This window comes from Danio rerio, chromosome 7, assembly GCF_049306965.1.
Source record: "Danio rerio strain Tuebingen ecotype United States chromosome 7, GRCz12tu, whole genome shotgun sequence".
Taxonomy (NCBI): domain Eukaryota; kingdom Metazoa; phylum Chordata; class Actinopteri; order Cypriniformes; family Danionidae; genus Danio; species Danio rerio.
The window spans coordinates 30,408,907-30,427,964 of NC_133182.1; the positions used below are offsets into that span (position 1 = coordinate 30,408,907).

Here is a 19,058-nt window from a genome sequence, read left to right on the forward strand (position 1 = left end):
AAAAACCTTCTGGGATAATTAAAAGCAGGAAAGTCCAGTAAAATGTGGTTTACCACTGGGGAAGAGTGAAAGGAAATAAAATTGTAGTGCAGCACAAAAACAAACGGGGTGTGGAGTTTCGTAGTGCAACAGCATATCCTGGAACATTTTTGTTCAATTTCTGCCAAGTTCGACATGTCCGCACATGAACTCTAAACAACACAGAATGGAACTGACTAAACAGATCAACAAAAGCTGTTGTCCATAATTATCCAGATATCTAGACAGTCAAAACCTCAACAGGAACTATTACTGTTTGAATTGAGTCCAATTTAATCAAGACAAATGAAAGAGAAGCTTTTAATGATTCTGGAGCATTGGGACATTACAAGCACCAAGTATACCTTTAAGAAAACAGTTATAAAACAGTTAAATGGATTTATCACAAGCTGCGTGCCATCATTGTTAAAAGATTATGAGAACATTGTGGTGTGTGTTTTGGCTGTTTCTCAGGGTGCTTTTACAGCTAGACTTTTGTTTCAAACCTGTCTCATTTGCCAGTTTATACAGTTCTTTGGCTTATGTGAAACTGCAATCGTGCTCATATCTGCACCAAAACAATCAGCCTGAGATTGCCTGAATGAGGTAATCTTGGCTTGAATGTAACAAACTTGGAGCAGATTAATTGTAGTGGGAAAGCAAAACAAGCAAACAAATCAGGCTATATCACAGTGTATTATTGTTATGTAATAGACATATAATTATGAGTAGGGCGGAATGTCACTCCTACTGGTAAATGTGAGTTTCATATCGAATACGAAAGTGAAAGCATGCTGAACTACTATGGAGTGCTGTTTATTTGTTAGGAAAATTGACCGAAAATATGATCTGATATTTTTTTCCATTATTTACTCATAATATTTTGTATTAGGCCTATTGTTGACACTCCGAAGGAAAGATCAACATTGATCTGCTTGATCACACTGCAGTCACAGTCCATTTGTTATTTCTCTATATTTTTAAGACTATAATTCATAATTCAGCCAACGTTTTTAATCGATCAATTGATTCAAAAGATTTTACAAAACCTGACAACTGAAATGAGGCTAATGTATGAAAAATTAAATGCACGATAAAATCTTAGCTCTATGATTTCTGTTTGGTGAGAATGACTGTGGGTGACAAAATTAAAGTGCACATTTTCACTTATAATGTCTTATTGCTTATCATGAATAAAAACAATGATGTGACAACTGAGCGGAATCCATGGGACTCAAAAATAAATCCTGAAATTTTAACCAATGTGAGTAGAGTTTACTCGCATGTGACTTGTTTGAACTATTTTGGTCCATTTAAAAACTTTGCCATGTGAAAGCAAACTGCACCAAGAACAAAAAATAGACATTGTAACAATTTTAGTCCCTGTTTCAGAACAAAACAATCTACAAGTGTGAAAGCACCCTCAGGCACAGAGGAACAACTTGCAATCCTTTTCAGAAAGGAACAAGCTCTGAAAGTAGTCAAACTCTCTATCATCCTCAACTAAAAAAAAAAGAAGATAATAAAAGAAACAGCATCACTCCATCATCCTGTGTAATATCAAACCACTCTCCTCATCCCTCCCTGACCAGATAAAACAATAGGAAAGCAGATGATGACACTCCAGAACCTAAAACAAGCAACAGCCAAGATGGATATTGGCATAACATACTTCTTAAATGTTTAATCTCCTATAAAGTCAGTCTTAATAAACAGACTTCATTTCTGAAGCGGCTAATGAGAAAGACAAGCCTAATGTCTTAATGTACCTTAATCTTCAGAATAATAAAGAAAGCTTAAAAGTGGGAAATGCTAGTGAGAGAATGACTGTTAATGTCAATGTCACTGCCATTCCACAGAGCATTTGCACTATCAAGGCCGACTTTAAACTCCTCTGTGAATATTAGAGGTTATAGGATTAAGCACATGAGTGATGTTTATCCTATAGAGAGAACAGACTTCTATAAGACTGCGCGAATGGATAACAAAGGGAGAGAGAGAAGGGAGAAGGTTGAGAAAAGGGAGTGAAATATGAACTTTGAGCTTGAGGGCTTTTAAAAAAAGTAAGTTAGAATGGTAGAGAAAATGGAAATGAGATGTACAGGCAGTTTTAGACAAAGTTAAAGTTTGACCATTTCAAAAGTTTAGCTTTTATAAAAAAAATAAAAATAAAAATAAAAATAAAAAAATAAAAAAGAGTAACATTCTTTAATTAATTAATTCATTTTTTTTCGGCTTAGTCCCTTTATTAATCTGGGGTCGCCACAACAAAATGAACCAACAACTTATCTAGCATATGTTTTATGCAGTGCATGTTCTTCCAGCTGCAACCCATCACTGGGAAACATCCATATACACTCTCATTCATTACGGATAATTTAGCCTTTCCAATTCACCTATACCACGTTTTTGGACTTGTGAGGGAAACCAGAGCACCCGGAGGAAACGCACGCAAACACGGAAAGAACATACAAACTCCACACAGTAACGTCAACTGACCCAGCCGAGGCTCGAACCAGCAAACTTCTTGCTGTGAGGTGAATGTGCTACCCACTGCGCCAGACTGCAGCCTTTTTTGTAACAGTAAAAATAATATATATATATATATATATATATATATATATATATATATATATATATATATATATATACATACAATTTTTGTGTCTGTGTCCTTGTGGAATAAAGGTTGCAGAATAAAGAGTGCATGTATAAATAAATAAACAAATAATACAAACTAATGTTTTTCAATCTGTAGCTAACAGTCTGAGTTTTTTTTAAATCTTCAAGATATATGACTTATTTGTACAAATCAATTTCTACATACCTCCTCTTAAAAACACAGTACGGTTGTTAATATCTTCAAGATTGCTTCCTGCCTTTTGGTATTTTCCGTGAACAATACATTTTAAATTAGACTCATTTTCACTGGTGCTGACAAAAAGGCCTTAACCTAAATGCTAATGCAAAAAATCAAGTTTTGTTCTTAAAATGGCAATGAAAAGTCTGAAAGTCTGAAAATCTGGCCTTTTCCCAAGATGTGGGAAAATCTTTGGGTTCGCTCAGTGCACTGAACCTAAAGACTTTTATTTATTCCAAAACAATGCTTTGTGTTAGACTAAATACATCCATTGTGTGTACAGTACAACATGGTATCAGCTGAGAACTCATGAAGAGCATTCAAATTGTATAAAGGAGTCAAAGAAATTGAAAGAATTTCAATGTTGTGCACACAGTTATGCAGCATTTCTGATAGTTATACTATACTGTAATATATGCTGCCACGGCAATATCACCCTGCAGCCCAAGACTGGTTACTCACTGAAGCTGAGCAGGGCTGAGTCTAGTCACTACCTAGATGGGAGACTACATGGGAAAACCAGGTTGCTGTTTTAGAGGCCAGCAGTGGGCACTCAACCTGTGGTCTGTATGAGTTCTTATGCCCCAGTAAAAGTGAAGGGGACACTACACTGTCGGTGAGCTCCAGCCTCCGTCGCCTGAACTGCAGCTCTGCACAAGACGTTTGGCCATAGGAGAAATGGTCATGCCCAACTGAGCCTGGTTTCTCGCAAGGTTTTTTAATACTTCACATTTGCCAATTGGTAAAGTTTTTTCCTCGCCACTGTTCCCACTGGCTTGCTTGGTTCGGGACTTGTGGAGCTGCGTATCGATATATTTGCTTTTCAGTGTTTGAACTCTAAACAGTGAATATTAAAGCACACTGAACTGAACTAACACTAAAACTGGACTGACACAGTTTCAATTCACTATTAACTTCTATGTGAAGCTGCTTCGACACAATCGACATTGTAAAAGCAATATACAAATAAAATAAAGCCCTTCGGGAATCGAGTTAAAGACCCATGATATAATTTAATAAAGCTAATTTTTATGAAACTCCTTTATGCACTATACTAAAATGTTTTAAACTCTTTTCAAATGCTCACACGGTCACAGACCCTAAATACACATGCAGATGATAAACTTTCACTCTATTACGATTCAATTCTGCAGCAACAGATCAATCCTTTACCATATATTCACTTGCCCAGGGTTAAAAATCTCCACTCAGCCATATTAAGAGATCACACGAACATCATAATCTCCTGACAATTTCACTTTTCATGAAACATCCTGTGGTTAGCAGGAAATTGCACAGATCTATTCACAGCAAAACTGAAAGGATGTGTCTGTACTCAGGTCAGGGAAGATGCTCAGAGTAAATGAGATGAGGATCCCTGATCGGATGAGGGGGAAAAAAGTTGTTTTCATACTCCAGCAGCATTCTGTTCATCACAAAGTAAATTGGTAATTGCTCATACTTCACTAATGTGTGTGTGTGGCAAGCTGTAGCCATGATTAATCAGACTCAATGTCTCGTCAGCTTCAAAGTCCAGTAAATAATGAGAACAAGGTGATGATGCAGAAGTTCTGAAGGAATCCACTTAAATGAGGTTATAGTGTCAACTTAGAAGCCTCAGAAATGATCATATTATAACAAAGAATAAATGAGCAAGACACATTCACTTACGCCAAACATGAGGTCTGAAAACTGACTGCAAAGAAAATGCTCAAAATTCAGTGTGCAGTGACTGCGTTAAAATAAACGGACAGTAGATTATTTAAAACATGCACTAGCACAGTTTAGTTTTTTAAAAAAACTATTTTAAATATAGTGGGTGACGCGGTGGCACAGTGGGTAGAACTTTTGCCTCACATGAAAAAGGTTGCTGGTTCGAGCCTCAGCTGGGTCAGTTGGCATTTCTGTGTGGAGTTTGCATGGTCTCCCTGTGTTCGCTCCCTGTGTTCTCTTCGTGTGGGTTTTCTCTGGGCGCTCTGGTTTCCCCCACTAGTCTAAAAAGGCATGCGCTATAGGAGAATTGGGTAAGCTAAAATTGGATAAGTTGGCGGTTCATTCAGCTGCGACCTCAAATTAATAAAGGGACTATGCAGAAAATAAAATAAATGAATGAATGATTTCAAATACAGAATTGTATTAGAGGAATTAAGCAGAATTATAGTTTGTAGTAGCCTACGTATTTGAGAAATGAATAGGAAAAGTTCAGCTCTACAACAGGAAACACCTTCTTTTTGTTGACATTGTTCATGTTTTATAAAGTTAAAGTCATTAACTTAAAAGTCAATTTACTCAAATTAATTATCAAGGAGATACTATTTTGATCTAAGCAACTAAAGAAAATCATAATCTTATAACATATTTTAAAAACAACGTTTGCTTGAACTATTTTTACAGAATCTTGAAAAATATTTCTATAAAAAACATTAAACTGTTGTTTTCATTAACAGAAAATAATCTGTTTTCTTTAATATTTAAACCATTCGCAAATGTTATTTAGCCAAAATAAATAAATCTACATATTTAAAATGTGTGACACTGTGAAGCTATCACAGGAATTAACTATACTTTAAAATATAATAAAAGAAATATATAGATGTATACTTAGACTCTGTAATATGCAAGTAGACCAATAATATAGGAGCAATTCCAGCGTTATGGATGTGACATTTGCAGTAAAAACCCAAAATATAAATTCACAGAGAAAGTATATGCTAACATTATATTGAAAAATCTGTATATATATTGGATGTGACAGATGTGAAATTGCCACTTGTGTGATTTTGGTAAATCAAATGTAATAGTTTTAACATTGACAGAGATATTTGAGTATTTTTAAAAGTACTGTAAAATACTTGCTTACACAAAAAACCTAGAAAAGGTTTTATTTTTCTTGTTTTCATGGCAAGGTTGACATTTTCATGGAATTGGTCATATATATTACGTAATTAATCATACTCTATAATCACACAAGGAAATATTGTCTTTATTTTTTATGCATGAGTAAAATGAGGAGAATCTTTATATACTTGTAAGCATTTTCAGTCAATGTGTATATTCTCACAATAATTCAAAAAACTGAAAAGTGGTTTCATTTAAACAATATCCCACAATATCCCAAAATAATTTTTTCTCCAAAACTCAAGCATTTGTAGCGATCTCAAAAATTCAATGTCAGAAATCATAATAGATTTTCTGTTTTAAACAACATAAAACTGTTTTGTTACTTTATGACAGCAAAATATTTCTAATACACTACAGAGGCACCTTTGTAACTGCATTAGCCACGACAAAACAGTATCAGATGTCCCCAATAAACACAGAGAATAATTTATATGGCTATTTTTCTGAATACATTTGAAGAATTTCTCTGGATCATATAATTATATCATAAACCCATTAAAAAGGCATTGTTTTTAAAAGACTACCTCACTACTGTATATCTGCCATTTCTTAATTGCCCTCTTCCACACATGAAAAATTCCATTTATCTCATTTATAACAGTGTACAAATACAAAAGTGTGTGTGTGTGTGTGTGTGTGTGTGTGTGTGTGTGCTGCAAATGTCCCAAGCCTACCGTATATTTCTCCAGTGTAAATGTGAGAGGTGTCATAGGGGACCTCTACACCTGAAACTTCCACCTTCAGATTATGAGTGAACAGAGAGGTGTCCCGCTTCATCCGAAGGTTAAAATGCCTGATGGAAGAGAAAGAAAACAAGATTAATGGACTGTGAAGTTGCCTGTGAATGTATGCAATGTGTCCCAGCAGAGGTAAACACAAGACACAATATTTAAGATGCTGTGCAACACACCAAAATACTAATAGTCTAAGCCAAGAGTTATGATGCAGAGCATTACTGGAACTATGAGATAAGGGAGAAAATAATGGAAATCTGCCAACCAGCATTTCTCACTGCCAAAAAGATTTTTTCCCTTATTTTCTGGCATTTATTATCAAATTAAATCTTCCCTTCAGATTATTATATTTCCAAACAGCCTGTAAGGTCATTAGGATTCTCCAGAAAATACCAGGTGCTGGTGAATGACTGGTTCAGGATGATTCATTTTACATTATAAGCTTGACACACTAATAAAAACTGACACACTGACACACGGTGTCCTAATGAAAAAAGAAATAAATCACTGGGTAAAGGTGAGGTCTAGGCATGTAACAATTAACTGTGAGCCTATTGAAAATTGTGTGATAAATCAAATTGATTGGAATGTTAAACTAATTGCAATATGCTATTTGAACAGCAGGGACTATTGTGTTTACTGCAAAATAGCGTTGTCGCGATACCATTAATTAGGTCAGCTAAAGTATTACGATACCAAGTAGTATTTGAATGCTGCAATTCCTAACTCAAATTATAAAGAGAATTGTCAGAAATGCTATATTTTATGTTAATAATAAGCCTACTTGAAATGTAATTCACAATTCTCTTAAGGCAAAACAGCATTTTTTGCACCTCATTTCACATAAAATTTATTCATACTTTGTTTATTTTGTAGATAACTAACTAACAAAAAATACGTTAAAATAAAGATACAAATTATACTGAATGAAATTTGTTACAAAAGAGCATTTACCGACTAAATTAAACTATATGAAGCGCAACTTTTTTTTCCATGTTTCCTGTTGCTATTTTGGGTTTTTCATCTATTTTTTCCCCCAGTCTTCTCAGTTAACAATCCAAAGTAATTCAAAATTTCACTTTGTGAGTCTTTCTTTTAAAGAGATTGTTGCAATTGTTGTAGCTACCAAATCATATTAACTGGAACAGTAATAAACCGATTCAGATGTGCGTTTAAACTGAAGCATTAGAAAACATGCAATAGGCTACCATAAAAGGTGCAAATTCTACACAGTTTTGCAGTCTTGAAAGTTGACAAGTGTGGATGTGGACGTTGATATTGCGAAAACTCCAACCTTGTTCAAATCAGTGCATATTTTGGAGATTATCCCAAAACCCCAGCAAAGAAATTTAACACAGTGGAGCAAGATTTACTATTTGTTGTGATAATTGCAGAAAAGTATGATCACACAAAAGTCACCTTCAAACCAACCTGCTTTCTGTTGGTCCCACAGAATTCCCATGTTTCACGATCACATTGAGACTACAAATTCCTATCCCTATGACTGGATTTTGCTGTGAAGTTTAAAAAGCAAATGGGACTTAACCTTACCATCAGGCAAAGAGAGCATATTTTCTGTGCAGATTTTTCTTTGGAATGGATTACAGTCCACATAAACCAGCAACTACGTAACTATCAAATCCACATTTTTGCAATACAAAGCCAAGCATAGCCTCCTTTTTTCTTAATAACAGAATTCTGAAAAAATACACACTTGGAACAAGTCAAAGAAGAGTAAATATGGTCTCAATAAGTCAAACACTTTCAAACAGAACTGTTAAACAAAAGCAAACTAAAGACATCCAAATAAATGTCTGCCTTTATGATTTATTGGTCAACTTATTTTTAATAAACAAGCAGAAAGGGGATGGGAAATGCATACGATATTACAAGTCTACTGAGTTTTGTGCGGTGTAATTTGTGTGCAAATAACATTAGTCATTTGTTTTGTTGACAGCAGAGAGCGAGCAAGAGAGAGAAAAAAAAAGTATTGCTCTGCTGAAACAGCCTTGACCACCCTGTTCACCATTACTGAGATCATGGATTCCCTCAGGATAAATGGGATCAGGTGTCACCCATGCTTCAGTTGTGTGGCTGAGTCTGTGTGTATGTGTGTTGTCTCTAATTCATTAGGGACTAAAGGAGCCAGACAATAGCTGTGTGTCAACATGTGCCTCACCAAAGGAGAATACAATAATGTTAGTAGTGATAAGACATTACTGTAATGTGCAAAACAACAGAAGTATATCGACCCAATAACACACAAAGCTGAAATTTATAAAAATTATTCCGAAGAGAAACAGGAAGCATTAAAGGGAAAGGGGCGGGGTCACATGCCTATAGCCATGCAAGATAACAGGCATGTGCTGCACCCTGCATGGGTTCCACCTTTGTGCAGGTTTGAGTCTGTCATAAAGACAGGGAGAACAACAATGTAAACAGAAAAGAAAAGAGTAAGAGACATGAAGAGGAGATGAATGAGAAAACTAAAGAACAGAAGGAGTTAACTAACTTTGAGAGATGGTGGGGGCGACAGTAGGAGGAAATAAAAGAGGAAACTAAAGGACAGAGAGTCCCGGAGGGGAAATGGACAGGTGGAGCAGGTCAGGCCATTTTCACGACTCTCTAATTAAAACTCCTCTTTACACGCACACGCACATGGACGTGTTTGCTTAACATCTGAATGAGGACAGAAGAAATCTACTAATTGTGTAGAGGTATGCACATCTAATTATAGACTTCTACTATTTATATATGGCCAGTGGATAAAAATTTACAGAATTTTTACAAAGCAAAGAGTATTTATGAGATTATGCTTCACAGGTACTAATTTAACAACCAATAGACAACATAAAGTTTGCAAAGACTGTGTTTGAAAATAGCTAATTAAAACCCCAAACACATTTTCAATCATAAAGAAAAGCTTAGTCAAAAAAAGCTCTGTAATTTTTTGTAATAACTGACTAGGCATGATAAGATTCTGACGGTATGATAACTTGGATAAAAATATCACAATTTCACAGTATTATAATTACTGCTCTAAAATATATTCCTTTTAAATGTCTGAGTAAAAAACTAAAACTTTTTTCCCCTTTAAACACAGTATATTTTATTTTGAGAAACATTTCAAATAAATTATTGACCTCTGCTGTCTCATTTGGTTCAAAAATGCAGAATTCTGTACAATTTAAAACAGCATCTTTGTATATCTTTCCTGCTGTAGCAGAGCTCGATATTGCAACCATTTTGGGCCATATTTTATCTATGCGACCTCAAAATATATTTGGGAGCACTTGTGCGAGTGCATAAAATTGTTGTGTGCGACCAGTTTTTACTGCAAAATGTTCACCACATGTACGGATTCGGGAGACATTCACGCAGAATGCATCCGTGCACTTGAAACGCAGTGCTCAGGAATGGTTTAAAACTGTTGTCAAATCAACTTGCTGCAGCAAACAAAGCCAAGTTTGTAATGTTTGCCTCGCCTTCGCGCTCATCTTATTGGCCCACTGCTCTAGAAATGAACGTGAATGGATTGGTTAATATCAGCTGTCAATCACTCAGTAAATGCCTTCTGGCTTGGGATGACAGAGAGAGCTACTACCACAAAAAATTGTAAAGCGCTGAAGATGAGAATGAAAATATCACTGACAGATTTTGTTTTAGAGACCATCTAAAGTTACAAATAATGACACATCTTAGTAGTGATCATGTGCTGAATGTTAATCCACCTTCTACACTTTTCGAAGAGAGGATAAAAGACTTCCATTGGCTTCAAGTCCGCTAGGAAAAGTCTGTGGGATGGAATTTTCAGGTAACTGTTTGCCACATCTAGCATGAGAGGTTCTGTTTAATCCTTCATTTAATCGACAGATGCTGTCCGCCGTGCAAGTGTCAGCGATGTGTAAAATTTAACATAATATCGCTACTCATGAAAAGACCGGTATTGCTATAAATATGACTAGAATAGATTCAAACTTGTTTAAAATAATTCTTCCATGGCAAATAAAAGAAAAAAATTAAATGATCAAACATCTCATTCTTTAAAAAAAAGTGCAAAAATGTACTATGTGGAGTATTATGGAAGTTTTTAAAATATTAGTATCGATTGGTACTGAATTCCAGTATGTTGACAACACTTAAGTAAATATTGAGACATTCTTAGAGGTAAATCCTTTATAACAGGTTATTTGTGTTACATCCAAACAGATACTACACACAACCATGGACCCTTTTACATGCCTGTTATGACGCATTTAACGGTCATCATAGTGTTAAATCCTTGAAAGTTTTAAATATTTAGATTTTAAAAAGTATGAACATTTATAATTATCTTTATATGTATTATATAATCTTTGCGTCAAATTACAAAAAAAGAAGAATAAAAAAAAGAAAAAAAAACAACAACAAATAACCACTTCTGTGAGGCATTTCTAATGCAGTGTCTATGGGGCTGAGAGTAAATTTGACCTTATTCTCTCCTCTGGTTGCCGTCATCAGTCTTACACAGTTACTTTCCTTTTCTGAAAGTCTTGATAACACCATCATGAAGTTTTTCTTTTATTAGTTCAGTAAATAGGATTGTAAAAAAAGTATTTTTGTATTCTCCCATTCACTGCGCTGTGAGTTTATCCAGCTATGACGACTTCCGCTACTGAGAAACCTGGAAATGTGAAAAGGGTCTATTAGGAGTACAACGGAACATACATATTCATATCACTCAAAGAGTGTTACCAACACGTGCATTAACACAAAACACACATGAATACCTCAGAACGAGCGCTGACAGGTAAAGCATCTACCTATCATGTGGCAGCGACACACCGTAACATTGTTTTGAGGAATGATGAGCATTTTTACATGTTCTTTCTTGTGAAGTCTGTTGAAATGTGCCATTCTTTTAGACAGCCAGAAGTAACATACGAAGTCGATCTTGCGTCAAAGTTTTTACAGCTCATCATCAGCGTCTAAATCAGATAACTTTTTACATGAACTTAAGGGAGATTTTGCCCACTTAAAGTATGATTCAATAAATGAGTCAGACATTTAAAAAAAAAAAGATTTCACAAATTAAAGAATTACAGTAGTATTCATTTATGTGGCTATTAACAAAAACACACAAGGTTAATTTCACATTGCACTCAAACCTTGACTATTTAGTCTTTCTGAATCAACACCTGTGAATTTAAAATAATAAAAACTGGTCTTCAGAAATATCAGTCAGTTTGTGATGATGTAAAAACACCCACCAGCTCATTAAACCCCACCCAAAAACTTCACCACCACCACCACGCACTTGCACCATTTACGTTTCCCTCAGTCAAATGAGTCATGGGTAAAACAACATAGCTAAACATGTTGATGGCATCCAATTCATCCAATAGATGCACTTTGAAAATAATTATAATTTAAAAAGTGATGATTTCTAAATCTCCACCTCATGTGTTTGCGCAAGTTGTGAGACAAAGCTGTTAAAATGAATATAACTGTTTGATAAAAGTTATATGCTAACTGTCCAATGGGCAATTTAAAATGGTTTCCTGTTTTGGTTTTATTTCAAAATTATAGAGGATGATAAATTATCAACTACAGGGCACAGAGAATAAGAAAATAAAAATGTATTATTAATAATAATAATAATAATAATAATAATAATACCTTCTATACATTTATATAGCGCTTTTCTGCACACTCAAAGAGATTTACACATTGGGGGGGGGGGGGGGTATCTCCTTATCCACAGCCAGTGTGCAGCATCCACCTAAATGATGCAACGGCAGCCATATTGTGCCAGACCACACACACCACACATCAGCTGATTGGTGGAGAGGAGACAGAGTTATTAAGCCAATTATGATATAGGGATGGTTAGGAGGCCATGATGGACAGAGGCCAGTGGGCAAATTTGGCCAGGATGCCGAGGTTAAACCCCTACTCTTTTTCGAATGACATTCTGGGATTTTAACTACCACAGTGAGTCAGGATCTCAGTTTAACTTCTCATCCAAAAGGCAGTATAGAGTCCCCATCAATATACTGGGGCGTAAGGACCCACACAGACTACAGGTTCAGCGCCCTTTGCTGGTCTCGCTAACACCACTTCCGGCAGCAAACTAACTTTCCCATGTGGTCTCCCATCCAGGTATCAGATCAGACGGAGCCCTGCTTAGCTTCAGTAGGTGACCATGTGAGAGTTGCAGAGAGCTAGCTGCTGGCAAAAGTACAGGTTTTACGATCATAGCAAAAGGATCTGTAAACTTCCAATTGTCTTTTACAATATGTAGGCTCATCAATGGTTTTCACAAGTGAAACTGAACACTGTACTAAAATATAATATAAACGGTTGCATTACTCATAAGATTGCGTTTATTGTGCATTTGCATGTTATTGTTTTAAGTTAATTTGTTTTAAGCACATTTAAAATTAGGTCAAATTTTAAAGTTAAGTCAAAATTAGGCTCCAGCAAAACATTAATTTGCTTTACTGACTAATGTGTTAATCTTAATCTAATCATTAATTCAGTCAATTATTAGAATTGTTAATAACAAATTTATAACTTGATAACATAGTCTGTATTGAATATAAAGCCAAAAAAATAAAATAAATAAATAAATATATAATAACAATACAGCTCTTTATGTATATATGTGTATATATATATACATATATATATACATATATATATATATATATATATATATATATACACACACACACACACACACACACACACACACACACACACACACACACATATATATATATGTATATATATATATATATATATATATATATATATATATATATATATATATATATATATATATATATATATATATATATATATATATATATATATATATATATATATACACACACACACACACACATACACATACACACATACATATACACACACACACACACACACACACACACATATATATATATATATATATATATATATATATATATACATATATACATACACACACACACACACACATACATGTATATATACAAACACACACACACATATATATATATACACACACACACACACACACACACACACACACACACACACATATATATACACATATATATATACACATATATACACACACACACACACACACACACACACACACACACACACACACACACACATATATATATATATATATATATATATATATATATATATATACAAACATACATACATAAGCATGGAGTGCCTTTATATGAATGCATTTTCATTTTCTGCATATGAATTAAATGTATCCCTATTAGAAACATTAAAGATACATCAGCATAAATTGAGTCACAAAAGAAAATTTTACTCTAAAATACATATTTAACGACGGCCAATCTAGATGATCTGCTAGAGACCAATGTTGTTTCTCAAACAAATCAGCAGCATTTGCCCTCATTCTTACTGTAGAGGGCCAGATTTATCCCCATGAGATGGCAGGAAGGGGAAAGTGGTATATTTCCCAGCCTTTAAACACTAGAATGACAAAACACGAACTGGGCAAACCCAACCACACAAAATCACAAACACATATGCAGCCCAAGCAGAATGCCCACTCTAATTATATTACAAACGAGTGATAAAGATGCAATTGTTACAGGCGCAATCCATTTTATTCTGCAGCACACTCCGAATATGCAAGCAGACTGCTGCTAGAGAATTTAATGGGTCCCACCATCACCAACAGATCATTAGACTCTGATAGCACTCGCCCTCAGAGCCAGAAGAGACGGTCACGGCCCCCTCATCAGCTGAGCACCAGTAAAGCCTTCATTAGCTCTACAGTCAATCATAGCGTTTCTCTTCCAGTTGACAAGCGCCCAAAATCCTTTGTGTGAACATCCTAAAAGCCAAAGAGAGCCATATGGGTTCCCACTGCGAGCTTTTGTCCCCTGACGGCATCACTTTCACTGCAAAAAGAAGTTCCAGTAATATCCCGCCTGATCCCAGTCAGACCCAATTTACTCAAACCAGCACGTGCAATGCAATTACCCAGCACTCAACACTTTCGATTATGTTTACAATAATGCATCTGAAATTAGTGACATCCACCAGCTCAGCCTCTTAATCTAAGTGGATTTCTTGAGCAAAGTAATGGCACTCACTTAGAAAAGATGATGGTGATGACGCCAGATAGCATAGACGCTAACTACATGAGCCTATGAGGACAGAGTGATACAGCAACTGGAGATTTACTGAGCACATGATGCGGCTCTTGTTTACTACAGAGCCATAAAGGAACGCTTTACTAGAGTGCTCCATAACAGACGGGATATGGAGGCGGTAAACAGTCTGGAATATTGAGTGTGAGTCAGTCTGCGTGTCAGAGAGAATGACAGGAACTGAAAATGAAACAACCTTTAAAGAGAGAGCGATGTAAAGCGAGAGGGAGGAATAAAATAATAAAAATGACTGTGAGAGGTGGAAGATGAATTGGGTCAGGACAGAGGAGGTAAGCGCTGATGAGAAGAACATCCCTTTATTACACAACTGGCTAACTCACTAACCCGATCCAGACTCTATGACACTTCTCATCTTTACAAAAACAGAACAAGAACAGGAAATAGCAGGACTTTTTGCAAACTCTAAATCACACCACACAAAATATTTAAATGTATTAATTTTTATTTAACAATAAGTTTACAAAATCCAAAAATTTTTTATTCTAACAAAAATATACACTAATAACAACATTAATGAGCACAACAATCAAGAACACTAAAACAGCCGCCAGCTAGTTCTCTGCAATGCTCACATGGTCGCCCATTAAAGCCAAGCAGGGCTGCACCCGGTCAGTACCTGGATGGGAGACCACATGGGAAAGCTGGGTTGCTGCCAAAAGTGTCAGTGGGGGGGTGCTTAAACTGTGGTCTGTGTGGGTCCTAACGCCCCAGTATATCGATGGGGACTCTATACTGCTTAGTGAGCACCATCTTTCGGATGAGACGTTAAACCTCTATGTAGTTGTTAAAAATACCAGGATGTCCTTGGAAAAAGTGGGAGTTTAACCCCAGCATCCTGGCCAAATTTGCCCACCAGTCAGCTAGTGTGTGGTATGGCGCAATATGGCTAACGTCGCATCATCCAAGTGGATGCTGCACGCTGGTGGTGGATGAGGAGATTCCCCTTAATGTGTAAAAGAGCTTTGAGTGTCCAGAAAAACGCTATACAAATGCAAGGAATTATTAAATATTATTTTTTTTTAATAAAATGAATACCTCAATATTACTAACAGCAATAATTATTGATATTAATACAGAAAACAAAAACAAATGATCAATTAAATATGTAAACAATTAATTAAAATGAAAAATAAACAACAACATGATTATTTCTAAAAGTAATCATTTTTACAAATGTAAAAATGTGTACTGTAAACATGTTAAAATTAGGGCTGGACGATACTGGTAAAATCTGATATTGCATTTTTTTCTGTGATTAATATCGCAATATGAATACAGTTTCACAAGGTAATTTGAATAGCACTGTTTGATGGTTTTCTATAGAGTCTAACAGTATTCCGGCACACAAATTAAATAACCGCAATGCAAAACATGTTTTTATAACTTTGTTTGTCTCGTGTCTAGTCTTAATATAAAAAAAAATCTAAGAATAGCTTAAAGACACCTCTCCTATGAAGAATGAAGACACATGCATTGCTCAGATGTGATTTTTACACAGACTTCAACAGTGTAAAAATCTTGATGGTTCAGTGGGTCTTGTCTAACAAATCTGATCTTTATTTTGTATTTTATATTGGATTTGGGTCAGGTGATTGGCTGAGCCATTCTACAGCTTAATTTTCTTTCTCTTAAATCTTTTGAGTTTTTTTGACTGTGTAGTATGTCTATGTAGTATGTCTATAGATGTCTATGTAGATGTTCGTGCTCAAAAACTTCGGGGTAGTGTGGACAAATAAAATAATTGTAGCAAAACTTATGTGTTTTACAACCAAAACTTAGGGCCTTAGACTCAACATTGCATATCTTTGCGATTAGGCATGGGACGATAACCGTTTTCAAGGTATACCACGATTTGGAAAAATCATGGTTATATATATATATCTCCAAAGATGCCGTTTTAAATTCTAAAAAAAATCTGTGTTTTTGAAACAAATGAAGAAAGCAGAAGTCAATGATTGATTTGAATTATATAGACGTGTTTACTGTTACAAAATATCATAAATCTTTCAAAAAAATAGAATATATTGTTTCTAAGGGGAATTTTTTTTTATAGTTTTGTACCCAGACATTTAAAAAGAATATATTTTAGAGCAGTAATCACAATATCGTGATACCGTGAAACTGATATTGTAATCCAAGGTCATATCTTTAGAATTTATACCGGCCCATGCCTATTTGCGATGTGACTATTGCAGATACGCACATTGCAATAAATATATTTAAATAAAAGCAAACAAAAAAGTTTAATGTCATTTCATAAATATCAATTCCATCACAAAAAAATCTATTCATTTAATATATAGTAAAGTACTTTTATTAACTAATATCGTTACACAAAAAGAAAAAGAACGAGAAGGCAAAATGAAAAAATTAAATAAATAAATGATCACACTGTTAGAGAGCTAAAGAGACCTTGAGAGAATCTGGACTGTGTCTCTTGCTGAGGCAGGCTGTGAATCACAGCAGAAATCAGAGCTCTGACTTCGCGGAGCTGGACTTTGTCTCATCTGCTTGTCTCTTCTCTCCTCCTGTCCTTCTCTCCTCTTTAAAGCTACCTATTTTTACCACACTATAAGGACTCATTACTAAGACACAGATTGGCCCATCTGGCTGCTGGAGGGCTATACACTTGGACACCTGCTCTAAGAGTACACAAAAACCATGAAAATGGGGAATGAATTGTCAGACGGTAGAGACGGCATTGATCCTGCAGTGCAGAGCAGGCCTGAATCAACTTTCATTGCCAGTCTGTCTGTGTTCAATGTTGCATGCCACACAGAATCAATACAACAGAATTAACTGCAGACTGCACCACTGCGGGCAAGAGCACAGCACTGGTGAGAAATCTGATGCCTACAATTGAAATGCCATTATTTAATTACATCCACTTCAACTCAACTCAATTAAAAGGTTTGTTATGAAGTGCTTCTCAAAAAAATTATTCATTCTAAATTAACTAAGCAAACATTAGTGTCTTAACAAAATAGTAGTCTTATCAACCCTTAATAACTAAATAAAAATTTAAATCTATTTAAATCTAAATACATACAGTTAAAATCTGAATTATTAGCCGCCCTTTGAATTTTTTATTTTTTTTAAATTTCCCAAATATGTTTAACAGGGCAAGGAGATTTTTACAGTATTTCTGATAATATTTTTTCTTCTGAAAAAAGTCTTATTTGTTTGATTTAAGCTAGAATAAAAGCAGCTTTTCATTATTTAAAAACCATTTTAACAACTTAAAGCTATATATTTTTTGATATTGTATAACAATGGTTTGTTCTGTAGGCTAACTTGCCTAATTACCATATCCTGCCTAGTTTTAAATGTCACTTTAAGCTGTATAGAAGTGTCTTGAAATATAGTATGTACTGTCATCAAGGCAAAGTGAAAATAAATCAGTTATTAGAAGTGTTGAAAAAAAATCTCATCTCAGTTAAACAGAGATTGGGGAAAAATAAACAGGGGGGCTAATAATTCTGACTTTAACTGTAGTCTGACATTTTGCCATGGTTAAATAACTGTGAAGTGCATGTCTGTTGTCTAGATAGAAGTCAATTATCCTGATAATCCATGATAAATCAAACAAGTTCAATAAATATGTGATTCAAAGCAGAGCTAAATGGCACAGTTTAGTTACATATTTGTAATTATCTACGCCTATGTTTATATAAAATGTATGATATTAGGTTAATAAAATTAAAATAAATAGATTTTATTATTTACAGTGGGGGAAATAAGTATTGAACACTTCATAATTTCCCTGAAAATAATAATTCTAAAAATTATTTTGGTAAAACCCGTTTCAATATAAACAAACAAACATAAAAAATTCTGAAAATGTGTTGTGTAATAACTATGGAATCACTGAAATGTATTTAATATTTTACATAAAAGGGCTTTTTTGGTGACGGCAGCATTTACCCACATTGTAAAACATGCAGGAATTCATTTCTGTGTTATTTAAAATTTCATTGTCTGTTGCTTATCGGGGCCAGGTCACAAGAGCAGCAGTCTCCGCAGGGAACCCCAGACTTTCCTCTCCCCACACTTCCTCCAGCTCCTTTAGGGGGTTTCAAGGCGTAACCAGGAAAGTACAGAAACATAGTCCCTCTAGCCCATCCTGGGTTGTCCTAGGGGTCTCTTCCCTAGGTAGCCATTCAGGAGGGATGACAAACAGATGTTTAATATGTTTTGGTAAACTATAAGTTTGCTGTTAAGTTTCCTGAGTTCTGTTTGCATTTTGCTCTCGCTCTCTCTTCCTTTCGTTTTTGCTCTCCCCTTTTGCTTTTTTTTTCCCCTATGTTTTTTTTCATATCAGGTCACTGC

General features: G+C 35.0%; 1 protein-coding gene across 5 annotated transcripts in view; it reads right to left on the reverse strand.

Moving 5' to 3' along the window:
- adam10a (ADAM metallopeptidase domain 10a) overlaps nucleotides 1–19,058 on the reverse strand; it is a 78,724-nt gene that overhangs the window by 23,706 nt on the left and 35,960 nt on the right. For all 5 annotated transcript variants that reach the window (XM_005168897.6, XM_073906889.1, XM_073906888.1 and 2 more), the window contains 1 exon segment: nucleotides 6,454–6,572. In XM_005168897.6, the coding sequence (XP_005168954.2) occupies nucleotides 6,454–6,572 (119 nt within the window).